The sequence below is a fragment of the Malus sylvestris genome, chromosome 7 (genome assembly GCF_916048215.2).
Source record: "Malus sylvestris chromosome 7, drMalSylv7.2, whole genome shotgun sequence".
Taxonomy (NCBI): Eukaryota; Viridiplantae; Streptophyta; class Magnoliopsida; order Rosales; family Rosaceae; genus Malus; species Malus sylvestris.
The window spans coordinates 11,393,442-11,421,263 of record NC_062266.1 but is presented as its reverse complement, the minus strand read 5'-3'; the positions used below and the strand labels follow the sequence as shown (position 1 = coordinate 11,421,263).

At 36.0% G+C, this 27,822-nt stretch overlaps 4 protein-coding genes across 8 annotated transcripts in view; 3 read left to right on the top strand and 1 right to left on the bottom strand.

Moving 5' to 3' along the window:
- LOC126628728 (uncharacterized) overlaps positions 1-5,522 on the top strand; it is a 65,568-nt gene extending 60,046 nt beyond the window's left edge. Inside the window, exons 1-4 of one of the 2 annotated variants that reach the window (XM_050298516.1) lie at positions 3,707-3,849; positions 4,036-4,150; positions 4,773-4,833; positions 4,903-5,522. In XM_050298516.1, the coding sequence (XP_050154473.1) occupies positions 3,813-3,849; positions 4,036-4,150; positions 4,773-4,833; positions 4,903-5,337 (648 nt within the window). In that variant the 5' untranslated portion in view covers positions 3,707-3,812 and the 3' untranslated portion in view covers positions 5,338-5,522. Of the gene's footprint in view, positions 1-3,706; positions 3,850-4,035; positions 4,151-4,772; positions 4,834-4,902 lie in introns of those variants that run through there. The other variant, XM_050298517.1, reaches the window with a different exon arrangement.
- Positions 1,486-3,312, top strand: LOC126628725 (pentatricopeptide repeat-containing protein At2g44880-like). Its single transcript, XM_050298509.1, has one exon. It carries the CDS (start codon positions 1,535-1,537, stop codon positions 3,308-3,310), a length of 1,776 nt encoding a protein of 591 aa, XP_050154466.1. The 5' UTR covers positions 1,486-1,534; the 3' UTR covers positions 3,311-3,312.
- A 4,822-nt stretch (positions 5,523-10,344) lies between the features above and the next one.
- Positions 10,345-15,158, bottom strand: LOC126629862 (uncharacterized). 4 transcript variants are annotated; one of them, XM_050300005.1, is made up of 7 exons: positions 14,949-15,157; positions 14,297-14,422; positions 14,001-14,170; positions 12,966-13,219; positions 12,828-12,884; positions 11,037-11,464; positions 10,345-10,849 (listed from the first exon to the last, which is right to left on the bottom strand). In XM_050300005.1, the coding sequence occupies exons 2-7, from the start codon at positions 14,402-14,404 to the stop codon at positions 10,529-10,531; spliced, it is 1,338 nt and encodes a 445-aa protein (XP_050155962.1). In that variant the 5' UTR covers positions 14,405-14,422; positions 14,949-15,157; the 3' UTR covers positions 10,345-10,528. The 4 variants fall into 4 exon arrangements, with proteins under 4 accessions (XP_050155962.1, XP_050155963.1, XP_050155961.1 ...); XM_050300006.1 differs by having other exon boundaries at positions 14,297-14,405; XM_050300004.1 differs by having other exon boundaries at positions 14,001-14,422; positions 14,949-15,158.
- Positions 15,159-21,550: 6,392 nt separating this feature from the next.
- Positions 21,551-27,250, top strand: LOC126629695 (uncharacterized). The gene is made up of 12 exons (XM_050299796.1): positions 21,551-21,836; positions 22,780-22,864; positions 23,381-23,432; positions 23,526-23,546; positions 23,637-23,690; positions 24,585-24,635; positions 24,960-25,022; positions 25,868-25,933; positions 26,112-26,150; positions 26,264-26,386; positions 26,487-26,579; positions 26,699-27,250. The coding sequence occupies exons 1-12, from the start codon at positions 21,743-21,745 to the stop codon at positions 26,963-26,965; spliced, it is 1,008 nt and encodes a 335-aa protein (XP_050155753.1). The 5' UTR covers positions 21,551-21,742; the 3' UTR covers positions 26,966-27,250.
- Positions 27,251-27,822: the final 572 nt, after the last annotated feature.

Sequence of the window (27,822 nt, the reverse complement as noted above, 5' to 3'; positions counted from 1 at the left end):
ATGGGAAAAACAACTGTTTTGGAGTCCCTGATGCGGTTTTGCTCTGCAATTGAAGCCCTCTACATAAAAATTACATAAAAATATTGATACGGGTGGAATGAATATAAATTACATAAAAATGACATAAGAAATTAAATAAAAATGACATAAGAAATTAAATAAAAATTACATAAGAAATAACATAAAAATTACATACGAAATTAAATAAATCAAAATATTAATGTGAGTGGAATGCATATAAATAAATAAAAATATTTTCACCTGATCCGCTAAACTTGTCCCACTACGGAGGTTACCGGAAGCATGAGAGATGGCATTTTTCCAACAAGTAAAGGATGCGTTGAGTTTTTTCCAACGACCTTGAAGACCTTGACTAGTTCTGGCGTTTTCTCCATGTACATCGCAAAACGCTTTCGTAATTTTACTCCACATTTCTCGTTTATCCATCTCATTACCCGTAATCGGATCATGAGTAGTGTGAACCCAACATTCACACAACGTAACATCTTCAATGAGCTTCCACGAAGACATTTTTTTCTCTTAAAGTGTAGAAAATATTGAAATGTAGATAGTATAGAAAGTGTAGAAAATATTGAAATGTGGTGTAAAGGTAGAAGATGAAAGTTAGGTATTTATAGGAAAAAAATTAACATTTTTCAAAATTTTCTGTATTTTTTAATAATTTTTCTGTATTTTTTAATAATTTTTAATGAATTTTAATATAGTTAATTAATCTGGACCGTTGGATTTGAAAAATATTCAAATCCAAGAGCTAGGGAGTTGCCACGTGGCCAACGGTCATATTTATGACTGTTGGGCTTTTTTTTTTATTTATTTACTTTTTGTGAAAAAAACCTGAACCGTTGATCTTTGATCCAACGGTCTATTTTAAAAGTAAAATTTAAATTTTTTTTACCATTGGAAATCCAACGGTCTAGAAAACTAACCGTTGGAAATCCAACGGCAGAAGGGAAGCCACGTCGCCAACTCGGGGGGGGGGACAGAGTGCGCCTGCACGCGGGCCCGCGCTCTGAAACCTTGTTGGGCACTCGCGCCACGCCTGCGTGAAGCGCACGCGCCAGGCCAACTCCCCGGCTTCTGTCTCAGTCTCTTTTGGGCTAGTCAAGAGCCCAGCTCGGGCTGGGTACCAGTCAACATGAAGGGGTGGACTTGATTGACAGGGTGCTGGCCCTGTTTTTTTCCTGGGTCCTGGGCAAAGTTCACTCCGGTGGAATTGCTCTAATAATATGTCGTGCTAAACCGTCCTTTGGGATCTTGAAATAGATTCTAAAAAGGGAAAAGCAAAAGAGAGATAGATGGAAGAATCTAGAACAAAACAAGTAGGGGTAAATTACATTTTAGGCTATCTCTAATGGAGAGGGCTAAAAGTCCAAAAGTTATACTTGGTACATTAAGAAGTTTATTATATTTATACACAAATATATACCCAATATTAAGAGAGAGAGGGAATAACTGAAAAAACTGCCATTCAAAATTGCAACGAAGCATCTAATTAAGAGAGTGAGGAGGAGTGATGAGAGAGCAGGTATGGAGATGGAGCTCATTGGAAAGAAAATGCCTAGACCTTCTCCAACAAGCAAACACAACTTCTTCTCTTCTCCAAATCCATGCTTTTATGCTCCGAAATTCCCTCGATACCAATGTCAATCTCCTCACCAAGTTCATCACAACCTGCTCTCATCAAAACCCAATTGCTCTCGTTCGACACACCCGCCGCGTCTTCGATCGGAGACCCAATAATGATGACACATTTCTCTGCAACTCTATGATAAGAGCTCACATGGAAAACCGGCAATTCGGTGAATCTTTCACACTATATAGAAATCTTAGGCAGGAAACGGAGTTCGAGCCGGATGGCTTTACATTCACAGCTCTGGCGAAGGCGTGTGGATTAGATATGGCCATCTGGGAAGGACAAGAACTTCATTGTCAAGTTGTTAAGATTGGGTTGAGCTTAGATTTGTATGTGTCCACGTCGTTGGTTGATATGTATGCAAAGTTTGGGAGGATGATTTGTGCAAGGAAGGTGTTTGATAAAATGACGCACACGAGCCAAGTGTCGTGGACAGCTCTTATTTGTGGGTATGCAAGGTCTGGAGGCATGAGTAATGCAAGGAGTTTTTTTGATCGAATGCCTGACAAGGACTCGGCTGCATTTAATGCGATGATTGATGGTTATGTCAAACTGGGGGATATGGGCACGGCTCGCAGTTTGTTTGATGAGATGATGGATAGGAATGTGGTGTCTTGGACCGGTATGATTTCTGGTTACTGCCATCATGGTGACATACATTCCGCTAGATCACTCTTTGATGCCATGCCTAAGAAGAACCTTATTTCTTGGAATGCCATGATTGGAGGTTATAGTCAAAACAACCAACCCCATGAAGCCTTGAAGTTATTTCAGGGAATGCAGTCAACTACATCGCTTGAATTGGATGGTGTGACTGTTGTGAGCATTCTTCCAGCTATTGCAGATTTGGGCGCCTTGGATTTAGGTCGTTGGGTTGAAAAGGTCGTACGGAGGAAGAAGCTTGATAGGATAACTAATGTTGGCACTGCGCTTGTTGATATGTACGCAAAATGTGGTGAAATTGAAAAAGCCAAGAGACTTTTTGATGAGATGCCTGAAAAAGAAACAGCTTCCTGGAATGCTCTGATAAATGGATTTGCAGTCAATGGCCATGGCGAGGAGGCACTGGAGATATTTTTGGATATGCAGAAAGAGAACTTTATGCCAAATAATATTACGTTTATCGGGGTTTTGTCCGCTTGTAACCACTGTGGTCTGGTAGAGGAAGGGAAAAGGTGGTTTAAAGCAATGGAGGGCTTCAGGCTCGTCCCACAGATTGAGCATTATGGTTGCATGGTAGATCTGTTGGGAAGGGCGGGATGCTTGGAAGAAGTTGAGAAATTGATCGAAGCCATGCCTTACGATGCTAATGCAATAATTTTGAGTTCTTTTCTTTTTGCATGCGGCCATTATGGAGATGTCACAAGAGCGAACGAAGTTTTAAAGAAGGTGGCCAAGCTGGAGCCAGGGAATGATGGAAACTATGTAATGCTAAGAAATTTGTATGCCAGAAAGAGAAGGTGGAGTGATGCGGAGGAAATTAAGAGGTTGATGAGGAAGAATCAAGCAAATAAGGAGATTGGTTGTAGTGTCATAGAGGTTGATGGTAGAATCGAGGAGTTTGCGGCTGGGCACAGAGTGCGTACGCATACAGAAGCTATACATTTAACCTTGCAGCAAAGTTGGAAGCATATGATGGGGGAAGGTTCATATTGAATTTATCATCTTATAGAAACGGGGTGAATTGCTTATGAGTATAGAGAAAAAACAAGCATATACCACTACCAACCCGTGCCTTGCCTTTCTATCATGTATACAGGGAGGTTAAGTGTTTATCAAGTTATACAGTGAAGCATACAATGGAGAGCAAAGACTTCTCCGTTTTAGCAGAGACTTCGATAAATTTTTTGAAACTCGTTCACCAAACCGCTTGCTTATTAAGCAAGAAAGAAGGAATGTTTAGGCAACTGCAAGATAGGGAACAACTTCAGATGCCTGTCCTAAGGTAGCAATTGTCCAAACTTCCAAGCTAAGAAGCAGATTTCAAATGAGGATGGAAATTGGAAAGCCTAAGATCAGATACCTTTCTTGCGCCTACTAAACGGGACATTCACTAAGCCCTCAAACCGCTCTGTCTTCTCTCTCTCTTTCTCTCTCTTTCAATACATATATACATACACACATTGTTTTGGACGTGCTGGTACCGGGATTCTAAAGAATGGGACAGTCTATGAGTTTCATGGGATTGGGAGGAGGTTGGTTCATTTTCTTTTTCATGCTATGTAGTTTGCATCCGGAGTTTGTAGTTTCATGTTTGTCCTCTCACAAACTTTGTTTTCATTTCTCAAATTCTTTTTGCAGTAGTTTTTTCTTTCTTTTGTTGAAGATACTATGTTGAATAATTTTATGCAACTCTTCTAATGATCTTGAGCTGTTTATAGGGCTGCGATCCAGCCAGATGCTAAACTTTTTAATGGGAAAGGTGTACCAACAGTTCATCGACAAAGATATCCAAAATTTTGAGGATTTCCAGTTGGCCATTCTCGATATTTTCAAGTAAGCTTATTATACAAGTATAGCGAGAAGTAAAATACGTGATTTTGAAATAAGAATATACAAGATTGAACCCAAATCACCTAAACACTATAACTTTTGTTTTCAAAAGTCCTGTTAACCTGTTGTCAGCATTAGCAACCAAAATTGGCCATTTTTTTCACAACCAAACCAGCAACCATTTATGTCACTTATCATGGTTTCTAGTTTTTACATGAGACTATGGTTAAGTTATCTCTTATCCGATCGCTATTCATTTTTAGTACCAAACATATCATACTACTTATCCTATCTGCCAAACAATGCCTTAAGAAAAACGAAAACATCGCCACAGCGGAATGGACACTCCTGTTTTAATCAGCCTAAAGCATATTGTTATAAACATAGGACTAATCTCTAATAAGTGTCTTTTTCTTTCTAATTGGCCTAAGTCATATTCCTGCATTTTATTATGACCCAAATTTCATTAGATTTCCTAAATTTTTCCTAAATTTTGGACAAAGAATATCAAGCTATAAATATGCCTCTTCTTTTTTCATCTACAAGTTTCTTGTATGTGTTTCTGCATCAAATGTACCATCACACAAAGCATCTAATACTTTGCCGTTGATACAATCTTACCCAGCACTTTCAATTCTTCTCTGCCCGGTAAACACTACAATGTGCCGTCGCACAAGGAAATTGAGGTCAGTTAAAATTGACCGTGCTTCTTCACTTGCCAAGCTTCTCTTCTCTAATACACTAACTATTAGCAGGCTATGTTCATAAGTTGGAAAAATGCCAAAGTGCAAGACAGGAGGGACATCTTCATCCAATTTATGAAGGACAATGTAAGGCTAAGCAAGGTCGATAACGCTACCGTGATAACAGGAGTTGTAACGCCGCCGGTAGCCATGGCTGCTAAAAGGGCAGGGGAGAGTGTGCCCCAGCTCAAAATGATCAAGGCCATTCCTGACGTCTTTTTCGTGCCATCAGCAACGGTATTGGCTCTCGTTTCTGTTAAGATTTCCAGAAGAATTTTCACGGGAAAAAATGCATCTTCGACACACTCCGAACCTGATATCCAGACGAAGACCGAAACCATTGGCGTAGCTAGAGCACCCCAAGGAGGTGCTGCCGCATCTTCGGTCATCAGAAATCACCATGAGGAGCGAGAAATCCTTCCTGAAGGTCCCCCTGCAGCGTCTTAACTACTCATGCCATTTTATTTCCTTTTACCATTTACAGTCTCTGAATTACTGAAATATGAATATGTTCAGAGTATCTGAATTACTCTAGTATCTTCCTGCTGAATTGTTATTTCTTGGTTTGTAACAAATATGACAAGTGTTTGTATCTATTGAAGGAATTAAAATGGGTGGTTGGATATTGAAAATGTGCCTCGAAAGATGTAATATAGAAGAAAACTAATTGTTTGTGAGACATACACTTAACAAATATGTTGTAACTAGTTGAGTGCTCTTGGTTTTAACATATTTGTGTTGAAGTTGTGAGGATGAATAATCCACTAGAAATTTTTGTAGCATGAGAGCTAATTCACGACTCAAATGAGTAGTGACATATAGAAATTTGCAAACCGCAGCCTTTCTTTGCAGGACAACCATATATGCTAGCAGTGGCGAAGATCTTTTCAATTTCGCCCCTTCCCCACAATTTATGGTTTCGCCACGGATCGAAACATAGGCATGCTCGTAGACTCTTGAAGTGTGACGCAATCATGATATTCAAGTGCTGTGTAAAAAATACGAGTGTTTCTATTATGTATACTGATCTGAAACTTGAATACTGAAAGCCAAACCAAAATTTCGGTTTTTTCGAAATTCGGAAAAATACCAAAATTATTTCGATTTTTTTTTGTTCAGGATTGGGATTGGGCCTTCACCCCCAATTTGTTAGGCTTTTTTTTTATTTCATATGAATTTTGGGCTGAAATTTGGTCAGCCAATGGATGTGTAACTAATTTTGAGCCAATTGTATTCATACCAATTTGGTTAAAGCCTAATACGTACAAATTCTATTTATCGACATAATTCTTTACACTAGTTATAATTTTATATTAACAAACTAGTAGCAAATCATGTTCATCATTTTATTAATGTATCATTAGTAATTATACTAGCAAACCACTTAAATTAAAAATGCATGCAACTAAAATAAAATAAGTTAAGTTACAAACCGAAAAACAAAAAAATTAAATTACAAGCCAAAGTTTTAAATGAATTTAATATTATTTGTTCGAACTTCAAAGTTCAAGTTCATGAAGGTTGCCCCTGCATCACTGGAAGCCGCAAAGATTGAGTCCATTCGAATAAATATGTTACGCAAAGGATTTAAGGTACACATAGAATGCATATTATCAGGCCTTTTAAGGAACGTATCTCCATTTTTTTCAAAAATAGGAATTAGTTGTGAGATATATTTTACATCGAATTTTAACGATCCGAATCTTTTATTTTGTAAGTTTCTATTCATAAATCATCATTGCAAAAATTCGATTTAATCCGAAATCATTTGCTTATTTAATTATCATAATAAAATTTCATTGTTTCTTATAGAACAAAGTGTTTGTCGCTTTCTTTGAAGGACAAGGATTGTCTGCCCTCCACTTCCGATGCCTTTCCCGTGCCCTCCTGTTTTGTGAGGTCACGGTTAAGCCACGTCAACATTTTATATTATTTTTTTATAGATATAATAAGACAAAAATGAAAAATAATATAAAATGTTGACGTGGCTTAATCGTGACCACACAAACAGGAGGGCACAGAGAGGGCACCGGAAATGGAGGGCAGACAATCCTTGTCCTTCTTTGAACTCAATTAGATGTATCAAATATTTTGTAAGGACGATCTAAGAGGTGCAACTTAAAAAATAGCCTGTTAGGATTCTTGAAATTCGACGTGGTGCGAGCCCCATAACAAATTTCCATTTGAAAAAAATAAATGAGAATCATTTCCCTTAAGGAGCTCCTCCATATTATAAATGTATAGTTCACATACGAGAGTACTTGAAACACTTGGGGCGTGTTTACGTATCCGTAATCAGAATGAAAATGTGGAATTGAATTCTGATTACAGAGTACTCCGATGTTTATTAAACATGGAGGAATAAAAAAAGCAGTGGGGCCCACATAAATTTTGGAATTCAATTCCTTGTATTGGTGGAATTGGATTTCCTAGATGTAAGTGGTAATCCAATTCCTGATTGCTTGGGCAATCGGAATGACACTTTTGTTCCCTTTATGCCCTCACTTACTTTTTTATTTCCAATACTATCATTTATAAACCCATTAACCCTAGTTTAATTATGCACAACTCCTTACTTTTTTTTTATTTTCATGCTCATTCACATTATGAACAACTCTATGCATATACCGAAGAGAAGAAACTACAATTTGAGTAAGAAAATTTAAATATTAAGGTAAATACTTAAATTTTAAAAAACAAAAACAAAAGCATTTTAGTGTGTCTATGAAATAAAAAAACAATTTAATTTTTTTCTTACTATTATATATTATATCAAATTTTATTAAAAAAGTATATAAAATATTTGATTTGGGACAAAGGCATTTTAGTAATCATACTGTTTTATATTCCGATTATGCTGAATTAGTAAACAGCTTTATGAAATTCTACTCCGATTCCAGAACCAGAACATTTAAGTAAACAGCTTCAACAGGAATCCGATTCTGACTTCTCCTCATTCCAATCCCTCCTCAATTCAATCCCTCTTCAATTCATTTCTCTCATTTTCATTACGGTTACGTAAACGCGCCACAAATATTATTCAGGATTGAAGATAAGAAAGCTTACCAAGAGACGATCGCCTTGTGATGTTTACTTTTGTGCTTATCCTTTGTCTTCTTTTCTGAGGCACAATAGCATGTCAATATCAATGTCAATGTGATAAGTAATTTCGCATAAAGAAGCTCAATTCACATCCTTATTCAACTAAAAACATATCAATTTAGTACGATTCCATGCTGAGATATATTCTAACATCAACAAGCTATGTATATAAATTTATGCTCAAGTACTATATTCATGTCAAGCTCATGCTAAGTGTATTACACCATAGTCTTAGATTACTAACGCCAACTAGTACAGGCTTGCACTAAATGGATCCATTTTGAGTGTAAGCGTGAGGCTAGCTAAGCTGCAGAACAAGTACTAACACAAATGAATTCATATGTGGATGTGCAGAAAAAAATATTCACAAATCTCATAAATCACAAGATTAACATCAAATAAAATAATTGCATTTTCTAAGTAAAAGAATTTGTCATGATAACACAACATTTCATATAAAACACTTTCGGAAATCATATATCATATAGGTTGGAAACAAAAGCCCACTCATTGATGTGTTGCCAGATCATAACTGCCTTACCCTACTTGGCCTCTGAAATTATAGGGATTAATCTCTCCTATATAGAAAACCACTATTGGTCATTCATTATACTACTCAAAACTCATAATTACTAAGGAGAAGAATCTAAATTTCATTTTGTTTGCTCGTGTCGGGTGTTTAAAGTGCGTGAAAAAAAAGCTCACCCGCTACCACGCGTCGGTGGTCGTCAGTCGTTGTCGGTGGTGCGGTTATCCTCATAGCAGGCAGTGGTGCACATACGCCTGTACTTGCCACTGATGGCGAGTAGAGTGGTTTGCCACTGGCGGTGTTCTTGCCTTTAACTGCGCTAAACGTGCCAACACGTAACGCTAAAGTTTTATTTTAACCCAATATTTCGTCGCCATTGTGGGATATTCACTCGTCCTTCCTCTCGTTAATTGTTGAAAGCTAAGAGTTTTCTGCCAGAATTCTTCACAGAACATAACAGGTTCACAACTCAACTATTTTTTTAAGCAAAATGTGTCAAAATGAAGATTGAAAGGAGAGGAATGAGATTTTACGTGTTTAACTTACGTTCCATTTGCGCTTACGCGTTTGTATCGTCAAGTACTATTCAAATAACATAACAAATGAGACAAAATAGGAAAATAGCTCAAATGTCCACATAAGATTTCCACTTAGTTCTTTGGGGGTATTTTCATAGTTACAGAACTTCGAGGAATAAAATACAATAAAATTAAGATAGATTGCAACAATTTTGATCGTAACACATACATGTACTAGCAAGAGAACCCTGGTATGACCATATTTCTAGATGTTGAATTCCTTATGTTGCTTTTAGGTTTTTTTTAACCAAAATAGTCCATAAGATTTGCATAACTTATCATTTTGATTCTTGAGATTTGAAATCGGTAAAATTGGTCCCTAAGTTTGTCACAATGAATAATTTTGGTATTTCCGTGCAAAATCTCCATTAAATAAGAATAAAATAACAAAAATACCCTCAATTTTTGTCAAATCATTTTGGCCTACTATTTATTAAATTGAGGGTAGTTGTATCATTTTAATCTTTACTAGCATATGGGCACACACAAAGTGTGTGAGAAATTTTTTTATTTTTGTTTTTGAAATAGAAGGAGAAATGAAGGGAGTGATGAAGAACGTGAGAGTAGGAAGTTTTGTTTTTTTTTAATTAGAGATATGTTAGGATTACATGTATATGAGGCCTTGAAAGAAAAAAACAGCAAAATTTGGTTGTGTGAAATTACATTTCTGCCCCATATTTCTTATTCATATACTGTTTTAATTAGAGAGTTAAATTGGTAATTTCATAGGGTTTTGGTAGACAATTAGTGTTTTATTAATTAGTAGAGATTTAATATAACTATTCACGAAAGCACCAAAATGATGGATGGTGAACAATTTCAGAAACCACTTGTATTGATTTAAAATCTCAAAAACCAAAGTAAGGAGTTATACAAATCTCTAGAACCATTTTGGCTAAAAAAAAACCTTGTTTTACAATATTTACTGTAATACAAAATTACCTTTTGGAATTATTTTTTTTTATCACAGCAAATACAAATGAATGAGGATCCTCTCCATATCCTCTTTATGAGAATTTCGAAAATCCTTCAATTACATCCGTTCATCATACTTCGTTGGCCAATTTTCATCAAGTACTTTTTATATTTAATTTTAAATAAAAAAATTACAATAATTTCTAATTGCACGATACACGATAAACTGATATGATTAGAGGATCCTCAAATATACAAATCAACCAAGCAATGCGATTAAAAATGCAAGTATTAAGCACACGGTAATCGAGGTATAATGCCGAAATTCAATTGATCAAACACGAAACAGAATTTTAATATTTCCGGAAACCATAGTATGCTGGCCTGATGAAGCAGGATTTACAGTTGAAATCATATACGCATGTGTGACAAAAAGCATTTACAGCAGAACAAGTAGCATATACAAGAGACCATTGCGAAAAAAAAGTTACTGTCGCTTCTAAACCAGCTAACTTTAGGATTTCCGGTTTAAAGTATTCAAGTACGAGCCGGGTTTTCGCCTCCCTTGATTTCTTGTCTTCCAAGGCAACGCAGTCCTGGTAGAGGAATCGGGTTCTTCGGTTGTATTAGGTACACTGGAGCTTGTGGGCATCACTTTTTCTGAATACCGAACAGGAACATTTGTGGGCAACACAGTTTCCGAAACTGGAGCAGGACAACTGGTTTTCTGCTCTTCAGGCGATATGCAAGGCTTCCGTATGAACGGATCTTTAACTTCTAAATCATATGGCTCAGCCTTGACAGCATCCTTAGGTATAAGGTGTATACCCTCGGCCTGTCACAATACAACATAAGGGTTACAGTCCATCTTCATGATTGATCCAGCATGATGGTTATAACACAAAGCAGCATTTAAAAAGAACAGTGCCAAATCTATAAAAATGGTCAGTCACAAATATAATACAATAAATTTAAACCAAAAAAGACAAGCGTTTTGATCAATTCGTAAAGGAAACACTTACATTTTCAAGTACTCTGCCAACCAGAGGCTGATCTGTGACAGTAATACCAGGAAGCGGGGTCAGCTCTGCACGATTTGAAACTGCAATCTCAGGCAAGAATGGATCTCCCGTGTCACATTTGATATGCATAGATGCAGTGGATAAACTTTCGAACAGTAATCTATTTCCATTTTCACCACGAAAAGCAGGATTTTGAGCAGACCCCATCAATGCATCACAGGGTACTAGGAAGTTGTTAGCTGAAGAAATGTTTCCTTGATTTTCCTTCACGACCTTGTCCACTCGAGTCTTCAACTTCCATACTTTTGAATGTACCACCTCAATCTTCCAAAGAATATCTTCCAAGGAACTATTACCATCCTTGAATTCAAGAGATGACCATATATCATTTGTCTCAACATCTTTATTGCCAGTGCAAGTTTTGTCTCCTGCTATATGGAATATTAAAAAAGGGAATGAAAATAATGAACGAAAAATAACAAACAATGATCAAATAATCAATTAAAGTGATAGATTTCAGCATTCAAAAATACATACTGAACCTGCAATAGCATAAACCAAAAGAAACTTCAAAGTCCCAACATTTCCATGGAACAATTCAAATTCTTTAAAATTCCAGGAAAAGCATTATATCAATAAAATGTTGTCTTATACATAAGAACGTAAGAGGTTAATGAGGCAATAAGCTTAAATCAACTTTAGCATAGAATGTACTAAATTCTTAACACTAGTTTTTTTCCATGACAAGCTCTGAAAATCAAAAACATGTCGAAAGACCACAAGGACTTCCCTGTAAATATTATGTTAGAAAATAAATGCACTTACAACTTGAGAATCAGACAAAATTGAAGAGTAGAAGATTCATTGTCTAACAATGCTCAAACAAAGAATTCATAGAAACAAAGATTTGGTCTCCTACGATAGGGTAAAAAAATTTCTCTCTGCGGTACTTATAGTAGTAGCAAATGCAATATGTGAAAATCCTTCTACTGTTTTCTTGATAGAACAAAAAAGGAGCAGGTCCCTAAGAGGGTACTTTCAACTTATCAAAATCTGAGCGCTCCTCAGATAAGAATCGGACTGTTGCACAAAATTGAAGAGTAGAAGATTCATTGTCTAACAATACTCGGACCAAGAATTCATAGAAACAAAGATTGGTCTCCCACGATGAGGTAAAATATCCTCACTGCAGTAATTATAGTGGTAGTAAATGCAATATATGAAAAGCCTTCTACTGTTTTCTTGATAAGACAAAAAAAGAAGCAGGTCCCTAAGAGGGTACTTTCAACTTATCAAAATCTCAAAACTCCTCAGATGAATAATAAGCGGTAGGAAATGAGCCTAATTAACAACTGAAAATGCAAATGCATATAAAGGATTTTAAAGGACAGACAACTGAATAGCAAGTCTCCTTCAATTTCTGATTTTCACTTTCCAGCACAAAGAACGTGAAGAGTAAACAAAAATTGGGAAACATCTGTTTGTCCAATAAAATCGGTACTATAAAGATTATATCATCAACAACATGCAATTAATATGTTGAGGCAGTGTTCCAATATGTGCAAAAAAATTGACTTCATTATGGAAACTAAATAAAAGCCAACAAACATGGTGATACACAACTATATTAGCCCTCGTACAGTAAAAAACAAAACAGAGGCATACACACTTATCTTTCATAGGCGTTTTGCACATGAAAATTACATGTATGCATACCCATAAGGAAAGTTTAGTGTACTAGCAAGGTACGCAACCACCAAAATTGTAGAAAAAACGATATTCCGTACTTACCAGAATCACCCCAGTCTCCCTCCATGAAAACACCATTAGCACAAGACCTCTTACTTTCTGGAAAAGGAAAGAACATGAAACACAAATCAGATTTTTAATTGGCAACAATGCATGAAGAAAAGTTTTAGAAATCCATACCATAGGAGAAAAGATTATGTTGGGACATATAAGATGCTATATTGGTAATATCTTCAACTCTCTTTCTTTTCTTCCTTTTCGTTAACTTTGACATTGCATCAAATTCAGACTGCTCTATTTGGGCATACTTTGCAAGCTGTGAATCATATTTTTTGTCCTGAGACTGAAGTTCCTTAATCTTCAGTTCCAGCCATTTCAAGCGCCACATAAGAGGACGTATAAACTTATTCCAATGAGTGGTCAACCTTTTCCTCCTAGACAATCAGATATACACGTAAAACAATGTGAATGTCACAATAAAATACAGTTGAATCCAATATATATCATGGTAACACTAACAATATAGTGGGCACAACCATTAAAAAAATGAAACAAGTATATCCTTAAAATCAGAATAATTTGCAACTATGCCTCCTTTTTATTCACGATAGAATTGGTCTTCAACAAAGTGGTAACAGATTTTAACATATGTAGCTGACCGGCAACATACCACTAATCGACCAGCGACACATGATCGCATCCCAAAAAGCGGGATCCTATCCCCAAATGATATTCATACTATTACTGGCCAGAACCTGAAGGAAGGAGTTGAACCTATCCCCATCCAGTACCCAGAGATTAATATTCACCTCATTCATTCTCACCTTCCTTTTCCCTGGCAATGCAGGTTAGAACCCAGCAAACCAGGCCTAACTTTCACTCCATAAGATTTATTAAAACAAGCATTCACAGACAAAGGAAATTGTTCCAAAGAGTGACTCCAGCCAAAGTCCATCTCTATCATGGCCTCAAGCTAAGAAAGCCCCATTTAACAAACTTAAATCAACAAATATTATCGAACTTCTATAAATAATCCGATTAATATTTTGAAAAATAGGGACCAGATTGCAAACAAGAGACTCATCTACCTTACCTTTGTAATTGTATGCTAGGTGTGATATCTTCAATGCTACCCGATAGACAAGATCTAAGTAAGACATACATGACATAACTCAAACCAAAATCATACATGACATAATTCAAACCAAAACGTACCTTGTTTCAAATGCACCAAAATATTCATCATAGAATGGGGCGAACTCATTTCCATGCAACGGCGACTGAACTTCATCACCATCCGACACATAACCATTCTCTGTCCCTGAAGTTGTATCACCAAAAGAACTCGAACTCTCTGTCAAATCCCCGCATTCACTTTCAACGATCTGCACAACATTAGGACTTGTAAACCCAGTTCTGTTTACCTCCACATTCTCCCTTACATTTGATGCAGAAGTTTGTCCAACCAATCGCGTTTCCATGTCAAAAATATTATCTTTGTAGTTACTTACACAAGGCATAAGTTTATCTTCTAGGTCTCGGTTGATACTTCCATCCTTAGCAACTGGCAGTTCCATTCCAGTTCCCGACTTCGGTTTCGGCTCCAATTCAGGGCCCATCCTGCAAATTCACACAAACTAGAAACCGTCTTTTCAGAAATAAAAAAATAATTAAAACTAAATATGTGATCCCAACTCAATCTATAACAACAATGCATCCATAAGAATTCCCAATCAAACAAATCCGCGAAAACCCCACGCTACGGCCTACCCGTAATCTCAACCAGCCTACCCGTAATCTCAACCTTCTGGTTCGTAAGCACAAAATTTAATCACGTTTAATTGACGAAAGGCCACATAATCTTAACAATAAGTTAACAAACAATAAATAAATAAATCAATGACAGTGGAATTATTATTTTTTTTTTCGAAAATTACTATTGGAAACAGACAAACTAAAGAAATCCCCAAAACTTTCTACTGCAAAATTCAACACTAAATTTTGAAAAATTAGGAAAACGAATTCAAAAAGCCTAGTCTTAATACAAAAAGCCACAAATTTAAGACATTCAATTGATGAAAACCTCTAATTCAAATAGAAACCATAAAACCCTAAACCCTCGAAAATATATCAGAGGAGAGAGAGAGAGAGAGAGAGACCAACCTGGCTTTGCAGAAACCTTTTTTCCGTGAGAACGAGAAGGAACATGTCACCGCCGGCGCAGTTTAGCGGCGGTGCCAGTAACCGTAAGCGAGACGTGTCGGACTCTGATTGGTTTGAGGGCAAAGATTCTCGGTGGGACTGTTTCTCGCTCCCTCAGAGTCGCTCGCAGTTGCTCTCTCGTTTCTCTCTCTATTGAAGTGGTCGGGGGGATGTGATCAAAACTTGGGCCGCACGTGTGGGTCCAAATGTATTAAATTATGAATTAAACTTTGTTTTACATTATTTATTTCTTAAACTGGTTGTGTCATGTTACGCATTGATCTTTCATGTTGTGTTTTTGTTTGAAATTTTTTAACTGTTGTCTCAACATTTTGCGATCCTGTCAACCTTTAAGAAAATAAGTTGGGTTTAACTTGACATATTAGGTGGAGAACAAAATTTTAATAAAAAAATATCAAAATTTGAAAATGGTCTTAGAGCATCTCCAAAAGAGATGACAAATATGCCAATTATGATTAAAAGACATCAAGGGTTTTCTCTTTAAAGGAAATGTCATAATTGACGTGGCAGTTGAGTCATTTAACTTTTTGTTTTCTAGTAGTTTTTTACAACAAATAAAAATAGAGTCAATTTTATTACTTATGTGTGGGGTCTCATAATTCACCAATAGAATACAACTTTTAAATTATTTTTTTCTAAAAAAACTATAGATGTGAAATCTCGTTCCAGGATTTCACTATTTAATTTTTTCGTGTTTCGTATTTACGTGAATTTATTTTATTTTTGTCAAATTTTAATTAGTTACAAAGTTTGATTTTTCGTAATTAGGCTTTGTGATTTCCAGTGAGTTTATTTATGATTTTGTGAAGTATGGTTTATGAATGCATTTTTTATCTTAATGGTTGATTAACGTATTTAAATTTTAATATAATGCATCTTTAATTCATTGAATTGATTAATTATTGTGACAGTAGAATTGTTGTTGAAAAACAATGTGATATATATGAAAGATGAATGACAATCGTGTTGCTAAATGGTTGCATTAAGTAGTTTAGAACCTAGTGAACCATGCTCATTGAGTTATATTGAGTGATTTTGGAATTTTATGCTTCTTGCCAGTTAATGCCTTGAGAAATTTCAGAGCTTAACATAAGGGTGAACTATGAATGGCTTGATCTCGTCTTTGGATACATAGGTTGTCTAACACAAAGGTTAGATGCAGTCATAAAAGAGAAGAAAGGATACCATGTTGTTAAACTAATAGGTTGTTTTAGTCATGCCTTGGAAGTGAGGCATGATAGTTAAATAGGTATGTTCTAATGTCTCTGATGTCATGTGTCGGTCTTGGGGGTGTCTCAAGGGTCCAATATATAATAAAAATAATAAGTTAACACATTTCTTGGAGCCACTTAGTAGTAATGTCTAGTGATATTCCTCTTCACTTCTAAGTGAGAGGTCTTAAGTTCGATTCTCACTAAAGGTGAATTTGAACCACATTATTGTTAGCCTATTGTGAGGCTAAGCCCTCCTCCTTTGCCTTTGTGTAGATAATTTCGTTTGTTCAACAAAAATTAAAAAAAAAAAAACACACACACACACACACATACACATTTCTTGGAATGAAAGAAATACATTAACTTCAAATGGTCACATCAGTCAATAAAATTTTGACAATTCATATTTGACATCTCCATTGGACAACCATCATCACCATTGCCACCTCCTCAACCACCATTGTAACCTCTACACACTAACCACCATAAACAATATTGGCACCACCACCATACCCTTTACAATTGTTGATGCCTTCATTATCACCATCATCGGCCCCATCGCCACTGCTAATGCCACCGCCTGCACCCATTATCGCCGTCGCCACGACCTACGACTACAACCACCAGCCTTACTACTGTAACCAACACCACCACCATTGTTGCATCTGCCACCGCCAACAACTCTCCATGACACACCCCAACCCAAATCAAGGCGTGCTAGCCGTCACGTGAGGGTGACGTAGCCATGTGCGCGGTGCAGAAGTGATAGTGATATGAAAGTGTGAGTAAACAAAACCAAACTAACTAATTTACACTATACTAATATATAAGTGCAAGAGAAGATATTTAAATATAGTTACACTTATTCAGAGCATAGGTAACCTAAGTGCAGTCCAACGAGTCAAGTACTAATTATACAATACCAAAAAGATGATCCTACATTATTTACAGTCTGTCAGAACCATCGTCGACTCCTCGTAAGCCACCAAGAAGCACGCCTACTTAGAACCTGGATGGGCACAAAATAGAAAGTGTGAGTGGGCAAAAACAAAGCTTTTCAAAACCATTTCTCTTTCCAAAAGTAATAACCCATTACCGTAAAACCCGTATAATTTCCCAAAAACTAGCATACATACATATACATAAACCATACTCGAAAATAGTGAAATCCAGATATATGTCGTGTCAAATATCTCAGCATAATAATTAAGTAAAGCATGTAAAGTGATATGTCAACCGGATCCATTTAGTGTGGCCTGTACGACTGAACCTATAGCTCATCAAGTATGCCTGTACACGAGTCGGAACCACCTAGTGTGGTCTGTACAACAGGGCTAGGTGTAATAAATGCGCTCAAGTACTACGATCATGTGAAGGCTGTGTGATAAATCGCGGGTCACCTACGAGTCGAAACCACCTATTGTGGTATGTACGATAAGGTTGTGCACCAAACTTGGATCCAAGGTGAGCGTGCAGTGCTAGAGGTGAACATCACGTGAATGATTGTGCCCTGGCCACGGGCGGGAGCACTAACACTTGGGTGCATGTTTATGAGCTCTAAATGCATCTATATATAACTATCATAATGCAACTCACAATCATCAATACATAAAATCATCTGGAACTTACCTGAGCGCTTGCAGCATCAAATAAAAATCATTTAAATCAATTTTTCTGGGAAAAACGTAAGGCATATATATATATATATTGAAAACCAAAAACCCACTCACTGATATGTGGCAGGGTCGTAACCCCCGTGTCTCGCCTGACTGCGCTCATCCTCCGGAAACGTCTCACTTATATGTGAAACAACTATTTTAACTTTAATTTTAAGTACATAACCAAAACTATATAATAACTTCTCATACGTTGCTCAATTGGGGTGTTTGAATATACCATCATGGCCTACTCAACACCACGAACATCCCTATATTTTTAGAAAAATTTGCTGATGGCTCACGCTCCCTCATGCGCTTGCCAAAGCACGGTCACACGCACCGACTAAGCGCAGGCACGTGCTTGGCACACGGACGAAATCTTTAACGCCGTTAAAGAATATTTCGTTAAATAATAGAATATCCCATTAAATATACCTGACGCCGTTAGGTCTATTTGGTCAAAATTGATGGAATATTTTCCTTCTTCTCCGGTGGTTCGCCGGATTCTGTCGCCGACTGCCGTCTGTATCACCGGAAATTGGAAAATCTTTAAACCTTAATATCTCCTTCGTTTTTCAACCAAATTTCATGAAATTTATACCAAAATGAAGCTCTAAACGAGTAGAACATATTCTTACCACTTTGAAGATCTAAAATAAACGGAAAATAGTCAGAAAATTCCTCGTAATGCTAAACCTGAAAACCCACGAGTAAGATTATCCCGACATCCAAACTACTTCAAAATTACTCCAACATGCTAAAGAAGCTAGAAAAATACCTTCTTAAGTCTCAAAACTAGCTAAAACCTTCGCAATCACGTCGAAGAAAATTGCACTCCTTGCCGGAGCTTGGGTATCTCGAGTTCTACCAGTCCTCTCCTTAAACCAAGGGTACGGCTCGACTCGTGAGGTCGAGGGAAGCACAATAATGCTAACCTTACACTTGATCTGTGAAGTTTTGAAAGGATTTGGGAGCTGTGAGCTCGGGTTGTACGGAAAGAGAGAGTTCGAGAAAGAGAGAGAAAAGGAAGAACGAGCATGTGTGTGTCCGAATTGGGTAATTTTTAAATTGCCTCAAATCCTATTGGGTTGCAAGTCTAGGCTCATGCAATTTGGGTCCAAAAACAATCCTAAAATTTTAATTGGACCCAAGAAAATAGGAAGTGAAGTAATTGGTCCATTTCCATGCTTTCGGGGATAAGATATATTTTAATTCGGGACGGGTCGTCACACTCCAATCACCACCACCACCACAATTGTCATCAGTACTGCTACACTATTGCTACCCCTACACCCTGACCACCACACCCTCACCATTGTTGCTGCAATCACCACCACTACTCCCAATATCGCTATAGTTGCCACCACCCTTACTACTATGTCCATTTTTGTTATTATGTACAATCACATCAATGTTTACATTAAAATTCACCAAACACTTTTAAAAATACAGATTATCAAACACTCAACTGCTTTATCTTACAATTGATTAATCTAAAAGCACAACATAATTTTATTTTTTAAAAGCACAACAGTCCCAAACTGACCCTTACTGTATATATCGTTGTTGGAGATCAAGCAGTTAAATCCCACATCACTTATAGCAAATTGGAAGAAAGTTTATTTTAGTCCTAATTGGCACTGCACATCACATTTGAAATATTGAATAGAGATGCTATTATATACTGTAATATGAAATGACTATTTAAGTTCTAAGTTTTTTAGATAATATTTTGTTTCACTCGTCATCTAGCGTAAATATATCGTTATACAAAAATAAAAAGGAAAACTAATGAAAATGGTTTGAAAACTTTGAGTTTCAACGATAAGGACAAAATAAAGGATAAAGTGAATAGTACCATGATTGATTTTTTAGTGTAAAAATGTGGTTTTTCGTTAAAATGAACAGTACCGAGAGCTTTTCGTTAAAATTCACAAAATAAAATTAATACATCCCACAAATCAAATGTGATAAGCTAACATCACAATAATTGTTTTCAAAATTTTCTAAGGTAATACGTTGTAAATAAAATAAATATAAAGTAAAAAGCTTTTTCCTTATAACAAATAGAACACGTTTGTTGACAAATTGTCTATGAGTTGTTTGACTCAAATAACTTTGAATGTTTGGTGGCTGTTAAAGTGTTTTTAGCATTATTTGCTAGGATTATGGAAATGCTCACTGCGCAGGTAGCTCGCTTACCCCATTTTCCGTTGATCCAGTTGTTCCTTTGGTTCGTTCTCTTGGTGGTGGCGGCCTTGCGATGGAGGCATATTTGGCTTCCATTCCAATTTTAAGTAGGGGTTTTTGAACATTAGTCCTTACAAAAGATTAAAATTTAAAAAAAACCTGGTGCTAGATTAAATATTCAATTTAATCCCTTGAATAGTGCTTTTATCAAAATTTACATTCAATTTTTGTTATTTAATGTGTATTTTTATTTAATCTCTCCATATTAAATTTTAATTTTATTAATATGCACATATTTAGTTTTTTAATTATAAATGAACGTAAATGAGAAAATATTAAAAGACATTTGTGATACAAAAATATATTAATACATAAGTGTATAGAAATAACTATGCCGAAATATATAAAATTGACTTTTTTTTGTACCGAAATATTTGTACCTACATGATTGTACCGAAATATATTATAATGAACCTAAATGTATATACCGAAATGTATTATTGAATTAATGTACCTAAATGTCAATACAGAAATGTATGTACCAAAATGTACGTACCGAAATGTATGTACCTAAATGTCAATACCGAAATGTATGTACCTAAATATCAAAACTAAAATGTATGTACCAAAATGTACGTACCTAAATGTATTTACCGAAATATAATATATTGAATTAATGTACCTAAAAGTCAATACTCAAATATGTGTACCAAAATGTACGTAACGAAATGCATTATATTGAATCAATGTAACTATATGTTTGTACCAATGGATATACCGAAACATTCAAATATATTAATGTACCTAAATGAATAACATACAAAATTGTTATCGGAATATATATTATAAAACGATTAGTTACCTAAATGTAGACATTAAAATATATTATGATGAATGAAATAAAAATTAAATTTAAATGTAATTGATACATTAAAATAAAAATAAATAAATAAATAAAACATCAAAATATAACTAATAAATGATATGATTAAATGTACTATGGACTAAAATTGGATTTTAATCTTACACAAGGTTAAAATCTAAAACTCATATTTTTTAAGGATTAAAATGAAGTTTTCTATTTTAAGTATTTTTGTTATTATTCAACTTGTCACTTTTGAGTTTTTTTATTATATTTTCTTATTTGTTATTGAGTTTGTATTTAGATTGTGGACTGCTCTTTGGGCTTTTTTTTCCTGTAATAGTTTTTTTATTTAATGAAAATAATCTAGTTTGACAATAAAAAATATAAAGTAAATTTTTCCATATAACAAGTAGATCACTTGAATTTGAAAAAAAAAAAAAAAAAAGTAGAACACTTGAATAGAACACTTTTTTTTTCGAACAAAAAAAAAAGAACACGTGTTTGTTGACAAATGGTTAATGAGTAGTTGTTTGACTCAAATGACTTTTGGATGGGGTTAGTAGACTCCTGTGCCTCTCGTATTTATGGCAAATCGTCAGCTCGAACCCCTTGAAGGGTAGTTGGCGCCTTCTCCTTCCAGAAACTGTCCAACCCAACTGCTTTCTCTTTCTCTCTCTAAACATATGAAACACAATTTTCTCAAGAGTCCCAAACAACCCAAAATCTTAGGATTCTCAACTCTTAATCCCTATAAAATCCTCAAAGGCCAAAGCTTTTGGCAACTAGAAGCAAAACCAGTTGGCTACAATGTCTTGTCCACCAGTACCTTTCTTCTTCTTCTTCTTCTTCACCATCACTCTCATCCCACTAACCCACTCTGTTCCTTTCGTTGTTTTTCATGGTAATGTCTCTCATATTCTTGTTTTTCTTTTCAACTTCATGGGTTCCGCATATTTTCTTTTATTTTTAGTGGGTTTTGTTGTGAATTAGAACAAGCAATTCAATGGAAATTTGAATTTTATGGTGTTCAGTTAGCTTCTATTTCTGTGGCATAATTTGCTAATTTTACCCTTTCAAATTGCCAGTCTTAGCATCTGTTAGTTTGCTTTTATAGTTTTGAATTTTGTTGCCGAATTGGGTTGATGCTCTCACATTGTTAATTTTTTGTTGTACGTAGTTTGCTTGCTCCTTGCTTTTCTGGGAAACTTATTACTATTTGGTGCCCGAATGTTGAGACGATTCATCGCCCATTATATCATCGACATTTTAGATCTGTTTTGATGTTAAAATGTGTACATAAATAACATTCGTTGACAATTGATTTTCAGTTTAGTCAGCTAAGAAACATACGTTATAGATATTTTATTTTTCGGCCTTAGTATTGCGTCATTTGAGAGAAGAAAGATTGTTTTCTTAGAAGTGTATCAATCTATTTAGGTAGCTATCATGTTGTCCATGCTAGTTCGTCTTACGTAAAGGAAGAAAAATAGTGGACTCACCGAGTTGGTTGGTACTTACGAAGAAGTAGGATGTCTCGTATGCATGCGTTAATTTTAATACAAACTCTGCTGATGACTTTGTTCTTTGCTTCACCCTTTCCCTTAGAAAACTATGCGATACCGTTGTATATCTTCTTTCAGTAATTACCTTATAAAATCTGGTTGCTTGGGCTTCTGCAACAAAGGTCGAGTGAAATTTAATTGAAATGACTTCGTCTCTCAGATTCTCTGATGGTTGCGTCTAGATGGATTAGTAGCTTATTTTTTAGATGAATTCTTGTAGTATGCTGGGAAGAGTTGGTTTAATTTGTATAACGATGGGGTTTTATTTGTATTTAATGACAGGAATCAGTGATAAATGCAGCAACCGAGGAGTCGCACTGTTTACTGAGCTCTTAAGCAACTGGTCAGGTTCTCAAGGACATTGCATGTATGCAGATAAAAATCTATTTTACTGTATTTATGATGTATATAGGCATCTTATTCACCGTTGGTTATATCCCAATTCCGAGTCTACGCTAGTTTTGAAGATTTCACATTCCACACTGCCCGTAAGCTGATTGCACTGCATAATGTTGTGCCTGGGACTACGGCAAATATAAGAATGTGAAATCATGTCAATGAAAATATTCTTTGTTAATCTTTCTTTAAAGATTCCAAACTTGTGCATCCCCGTCAAGCCATAACAAGATTAAAACTTACTTAGTCTTCTCGCAGAACCGGAGCGCCTTAGAATAGGACGACCATGTCCGAAACTGTGACATGTTACATGTATCAATATTATGTAAAATATGTATCGGTTTGCCAAGTTTACTGGTTGGTGCTTGCTTTATTTTTTTTTAACTAAAAGAAAACAACACTTAAACCGAACATCTCTGATCGGGCTAACTTCTCCATGACACAGAAGTCTTGTTTTCTCAATGTACTCATTTCCTTTTCTTTGTAGAGAAATTGGGGATGGATCGTGGGATTCCTGGACAATGCCCTTATCTGAACAGGTGACTCTTGAACTAATAGTACAAGGATTGCTTGTTATCAATAATGCTCCGTGTGTAATTGTGTAAACTAACTTATTATACTTGTGCTTGCAGACGGCCATTGCTTGTGAGAAGGTGGTGATATGGTTTGGTAATGCATTCGATTCTTGATTCTAAAAATTTAATTATAAAATCTTTCTTAACAATTTTTCATGTCAATTACAGGTGAAAAATATGAGTGAGTTAAGTGACGGTTACAACATGGTTGGACTTTCTCAGGTGATTGGCAGCAGTTGTAAAAGTTATTAGTTTCCCGGTCTTGTTTTTCCTTCGGCATCTGCTGCTATATGATGTTTCTTCCCCATCCATATCCTGATGAAACTTTGTACTTTGTCAGATATATAAGCCATTATGCAGCAATAAAAAGAAAGAAAAAAGATGTATAATCCTTCACCACCTGTACACATTTAGGCCTTATTTGATAGGGAGGGCGAACTTGGATAGAACTATTCACTACATTGAAGGCATTTTGAAGGAAGAAATGGATGTGAACTTCCATATTGCCCAAGTTGAAGGTTACTCATGAAGAAAAGATATCCTTACCAGTCCCCACAAAAATGGTAGGATTAAAAGCGACAACTTTTCTTCACAAGTAATCTTCAACTTGGACAAAATAGAGAAGTTGTCGTCCATTTCTCCCTTCAAAGTGCCTTCAATATATTGAATAGTCCTATCCAAGCTAATCCTCTCTATCAAACGAGGCCTTAGAGTGTTAAAGCTTTTTTCTAACAGGACTATGCTATATAGCTGATGGCCTCACCTTGCATCCTTTTCCTCTGTTTTGTTTTGCAATCATGATGTACTGGTAATTGAGCGCAGATACGCTCCCAGGTTAAAAATTGAAGAACGTCTGACATGAAAGGTGTACATAGATACAGTTGTAATTGTGTGCGCAGTTGTATTGTAGTTTAATGATTGCGTAATTGCCTTGGTAAAAAGGTGGAGTAATTTTCATGAAAATTTTAGGAGTTTTAGACTTTTAGTTGCCTTCTATGATCGTTTTGTGATCTGATTGCGTTTATTCATTCTAGTTACTTAATTAATCTTACACTAAAAAATTTATATTCATACGGTTTAATTGATAAGATATTCCACATTCCTTCTGTTTCACAGGGTAACATGATTGGACGAGGAGTAATTCAATTTTGTGACGGAGCACCTCCTGTAAGAACTGACATGACCATATAAGTGATATTTCCCTTCTCTGTTCTTTTTCTTAGCAAATCATTTTTCTTGATCGTACAATATGCTATAAATCAAGCGCTTTCCTGGTAAAGAAAGTTCATCTTGATCTAGTTTCTCGATATACTAGAAGATCTGTCAAGGCGTGTATTCCTTTATCATGCTATTCAAAAGGGTTTTGTTACATTTCCTTGTTGATTGCTACTTAGTGTATTGTACGATGTTAAGCGTGCTGACTTATTTTGTCTCGTCATCAGTTTTCTAACGAACACGTATTCCATTCTATTATCATTGTATGTGAAACAGGTGAAAAATCTCATATCACTAGCAGGTCCTCATGCTGGTACCGCTTCTATTCCATTTTGTAAAGTATGTGCTTCTTCCACCTCCTTCTCTGGCTTCAGAAAATATTCTGTCGCGTTGAACCTGTTGATAAAGTATAACAAGACGTGTGTAGGGTTCTTGTATTTCGAAAAATACTTCACTTAAATGAAGAGTTTGGACACAAAGCATGATAGACAGAACAACATCTATTAGGACAAAGTAAATATTTGATTACTTTCCTTAGTATGTAAGATTCAGATATTGTCAACACAGTTCAATTACGTGCGTTGTTCCTTAGGTAAAATGAAAGCATCCTTAACGTAGAAGGATTCGCAGTTGTGGAGAATTGTTCAGAAATATAATGATGTTTCCTTTGGAACAAGCACTTAAGCATTCACTTGAGCTATATTCTCTGTAATGTCCTCATCCGAGTAGTTTTTTTTTATATAGAATCCAGTTACAAAACTACATTTCAGGTGTCGCACCGCACTTGGAGCATGGCGTTGCTTTGGCCATGGCCCATGTTACTTCAAAATTAATTCCATGACTAAGTTATAATATTGTTTCAATGTAAAACAACCAGGATCTATACCATGAGATCAGACAAGATATTGTGGTTCTCATTTTCGTTTTCGAATTTTGAAAACCTGAAGTGAGAAACTTCGGCTTGTCAATATTCTATTTCCATCGTAACGTAATCGGAAAAGAAACAGAAAGGTTCATTTGGTCTTTGGAACCAGTGACAACAATAGACAAATCGACTTAAAAAGTGTTGTGGAAAGAAAGTATCGAATATGCATTTTGTTGTTGCCTACCAAGTGAATACATTAGTTTTGTTATTGATATATCTAAGATTTTGTGCTTGGTATGACATGCTTTACATTTTGCAGTGCGAATGGATTTGCGTTCTTCTGGATGACTTAATCCAGTCAGAGATCTACAGCGACTTTATCCAGGTTGAACTTTGTTGAACTCTCAAGTTTCTAATTTGGGTTTTATTTTTTGCATTCAAGCTTCTTGAGAAAGTAAAATGAGTATGTATTCGAACGGGACACACTTCCCGTCTCTCCATTTTATTTTATATCCGTTGTTAATTTATACCATTTAAGTTGCCTATCTTTGATGGGTTTGCAGGAACATTTGGCTCCAAGTGGTTATCTTAAAATCCCGACAGTGAGTACAATACTTCCGTTTTCAGCTTAAAACATTCCTTTTCGTTGGCGATTTCTTCAACCGCATGTCCCCAGCACCAAGAGCTAAACTTGGTCAACTTTTCTGTTCTTCAGGACATCGATGGCTATTTAAAAGGGTGTAGGTTCCTTCCAAAGTTGAATAATGAAATCAAAGCGTCGAGAAATTCCACTTATAAGGAACGGTTTGCTAGCTTAGAGAACTTAGTCTTGATTATGGTGAGGTTTAGAGTTACATTTTTTCTTTGCCCAACTAAAATGATCTAATTTGCAATCTAACTTCTCTTTCTGATTGCATCCCGCGTCCGTCCATGGTTAGTTTGAGCAAGACACTGTACTGATACCCAAGGAGACCTCATGGTTTGGATATTTCCCAGACGGGGCCTTTGATCCTATTTTGCCTGCGCAAGAGGTAACTTATCTACTCAATATTTCCTGCGCAAGTATTATGCTTTTGAATCCAAGACCGTGGAGAAAAGTCCATATTAGAAAGCTATAGGATTTTCGAGTATAACTCGTATCGTCCTGCAGACCATGTTGTACACTGAAGACTGGATTGGTTTGAAAACCTTGGACGAAGCTGGAAAAGTTAAGTTCATAAATGTGTCGGGGGGCCATCTGCAGATCTCTCGAAGCGACATGAAAACGTACATTGTGCCATACTTGGAAGACGAAGACTCAACGCAGCACAAGATAGCAGAGCCTTCATTTCCAACGACACTTTCGTTAATCTGGAACAACTACTTGGATCTTGTTGGACTCGGTGAGCATCAGAAGGTGGTGCTGAGGGTCGTGTAATGTGAAATATACACAAGAACGCTCTGAAATGATCGCTACTACGTATATTCTTACTACTCTATGCACTATAGTCGAACGGGACTTGTTATGTCTGTTTATTTTTTGCACCATTGGAGAAGGGAGAGTGAGTGACAATTCCTTTTACGATTGCCGGCTGCCGGCTGCAGGCTGCCGTATTGTTTCGTAATCATTGATGTTGTACTTTGTTAAGTAATTTTACGGAGACTCTAAGTTGTAGAGTATGTAAATGACTTTCCCAACTTTATTGTACTTTTTTATCTTCCACCTTTCGGACCATTACTTCAACTAGACTTGTAAACGGATCGGATTTGGATAAGATCGGTCTCAATTCATATCTTGGTCCATTTATAATCAGATCATCGGATCTGCAGCGTAGTCAGATAATCGGATTTGACTTGTCGACTCATATCCTATTAGCATGGGATTTGATATATTTCTTATCGGATCTAATTCAAAAATGTCATTAGAAACTTTTTTTTAATAAAAAGGGGACAACTAATAGCAAATTATGGTTATCCACCCCTTTCGGGTCCGGAGAGCCTATAAGAAATTTCACCCTACCCGTGGCCATGGTCAAGCAGATTTGCTAGCTTGGAGCATCATTTATTGTATTATTAATTTTTATTATTAATATTGTTGACAATATCAGTGTTGTTGGAGTAGGAGCATCGGCCGGTTGACCTGAAAAATTCAACTAATATCTATAAATTTAAATAAAATAAATACTATGTTATATTAAGTCGAATTAGATCAACCTGGAGCCACATCCAAATCCATTTATATTCAGATTATCAATATTTAGATTGTCGAATTCCAATCTTATTCGGATAAGCGGA

Coding starts and splice junctions, on each gene's coding strand:
- LOC126629862 (XM_050300004.1), bottom strand. CDS start 14,404: ATGGGCCCTGAATTGGAGCCGAAACCGAAGTCGGGAACTGGAATGGAA. Junction 13,220..14,000: donor TTTGGTGCATTTGAAACAAG/GTACGTTTTGGT, acceptor CTGATTGTCTAG/GAGGAAAAGGTTGACCACTC. Junction 12,885..12,965: donor ACATAATCTTTTCTCCTATG/GTATGGATTTCT, acceptor TTCCTTTTCCAG/AAAGTAAGAGGTCTTGTGCT.
- LOC126629695 (XM_050299796.1), top strand. CDS start 21,743: ATGTCTTGTCCACCAGTACCTTTCTTCTTCTTCTTCTTCTTCACCATC. Junction 26,151..26,263: donor GTTATCTTAAAATCCCGACA/GTGAGTACAATA, acceptor TCTGTTCTTCAG/GACATCGATGGCTATTTAAA. Junction 26,387..26,486: donor AGAACTTAGTCTTGATTATG/GTGAGGTTTAGA, acceptor GTCCATGGTTAG/TTTGAGCAAGACACTGTACT.
- LOC126628725 (XM_050298509.1), top strand. CDS start 1,535: ATGAGAGAGCAGGTATGGAGATGGAGCTCATTGGAAAGAAAATGCCTA.